Source organism: Olea europaea, unplaced genomic scaffold, assembly GCF_002742605.1.
Source record: "Olea europaea var. sylvestris unplaced genomic scaffold, O_europaea_v1 scaffold173, whole genome shotgun sequence".
NCBI classification, from domain to species: Eukaryota; Viridiplantae; Streptophyta; class Magnoliopsida; order Lamiales; family Oleaceae; genus Olea; species Olea europaea.
In genome coordinates, this window is record NW_019235004.1 from 224,816 (window position 1) to 225,200 (window position 385).

Sequence of the window (385 nt, forward strand, 5' to 3'; positions counted from 1 at the left end):
CCGATGAAGGGAGTTCTGCGTTTTGGGAAGAAAGGAAAACTTCAACCAAGATTCATTGGTCCTTTTGAAATTTTGCAGAAAGTTGGGAATGCAGCTTATCGAATCGCTCTGCCACCAGATTTGTCAACGGTTCATGATGTGTTCCATGTATCGATGCTTCGACAATATGTATCAGATCCAAGTCACGTGGTTAATTATCAACCATTGGATATCAAATCAAACATGACATACAAGGAAAAACCTGTATCGATATTGGATCGCAGAATCCAGCGATTAAGAACAAAGGAAATTCCGTTAGTAAAAGTCCAATGGAGGAATCATAACGTTGAAGAATCGACTTGGGAAAGAGAAGACGAAATCAAGATCAAATATCCAGAACTTTTCA

The 385-nt window shown here is 39.0% G+C and overlaps 1 protein-coding gene across 1 annotated transcript in view; it reads left to right on the forward strand.

Moving 5' to 3' along the window:
* Nucleotides 1–3: 3 nt before the first annotated feature.
* Nucleotides 4–385, forward strand: part of LOC111377832 — a 7,230-nt gene continuing 6,848 nt past the window's right edge. The window contains exon 1 of the mRNA XM_023000959.1: nt 4–293. Within this exon, the coding sequence (XP_022856727.1) occupies nt 4–293 (290 nt within the window). The remainder of the gene's footprint in view (nt 294–385) is intronic.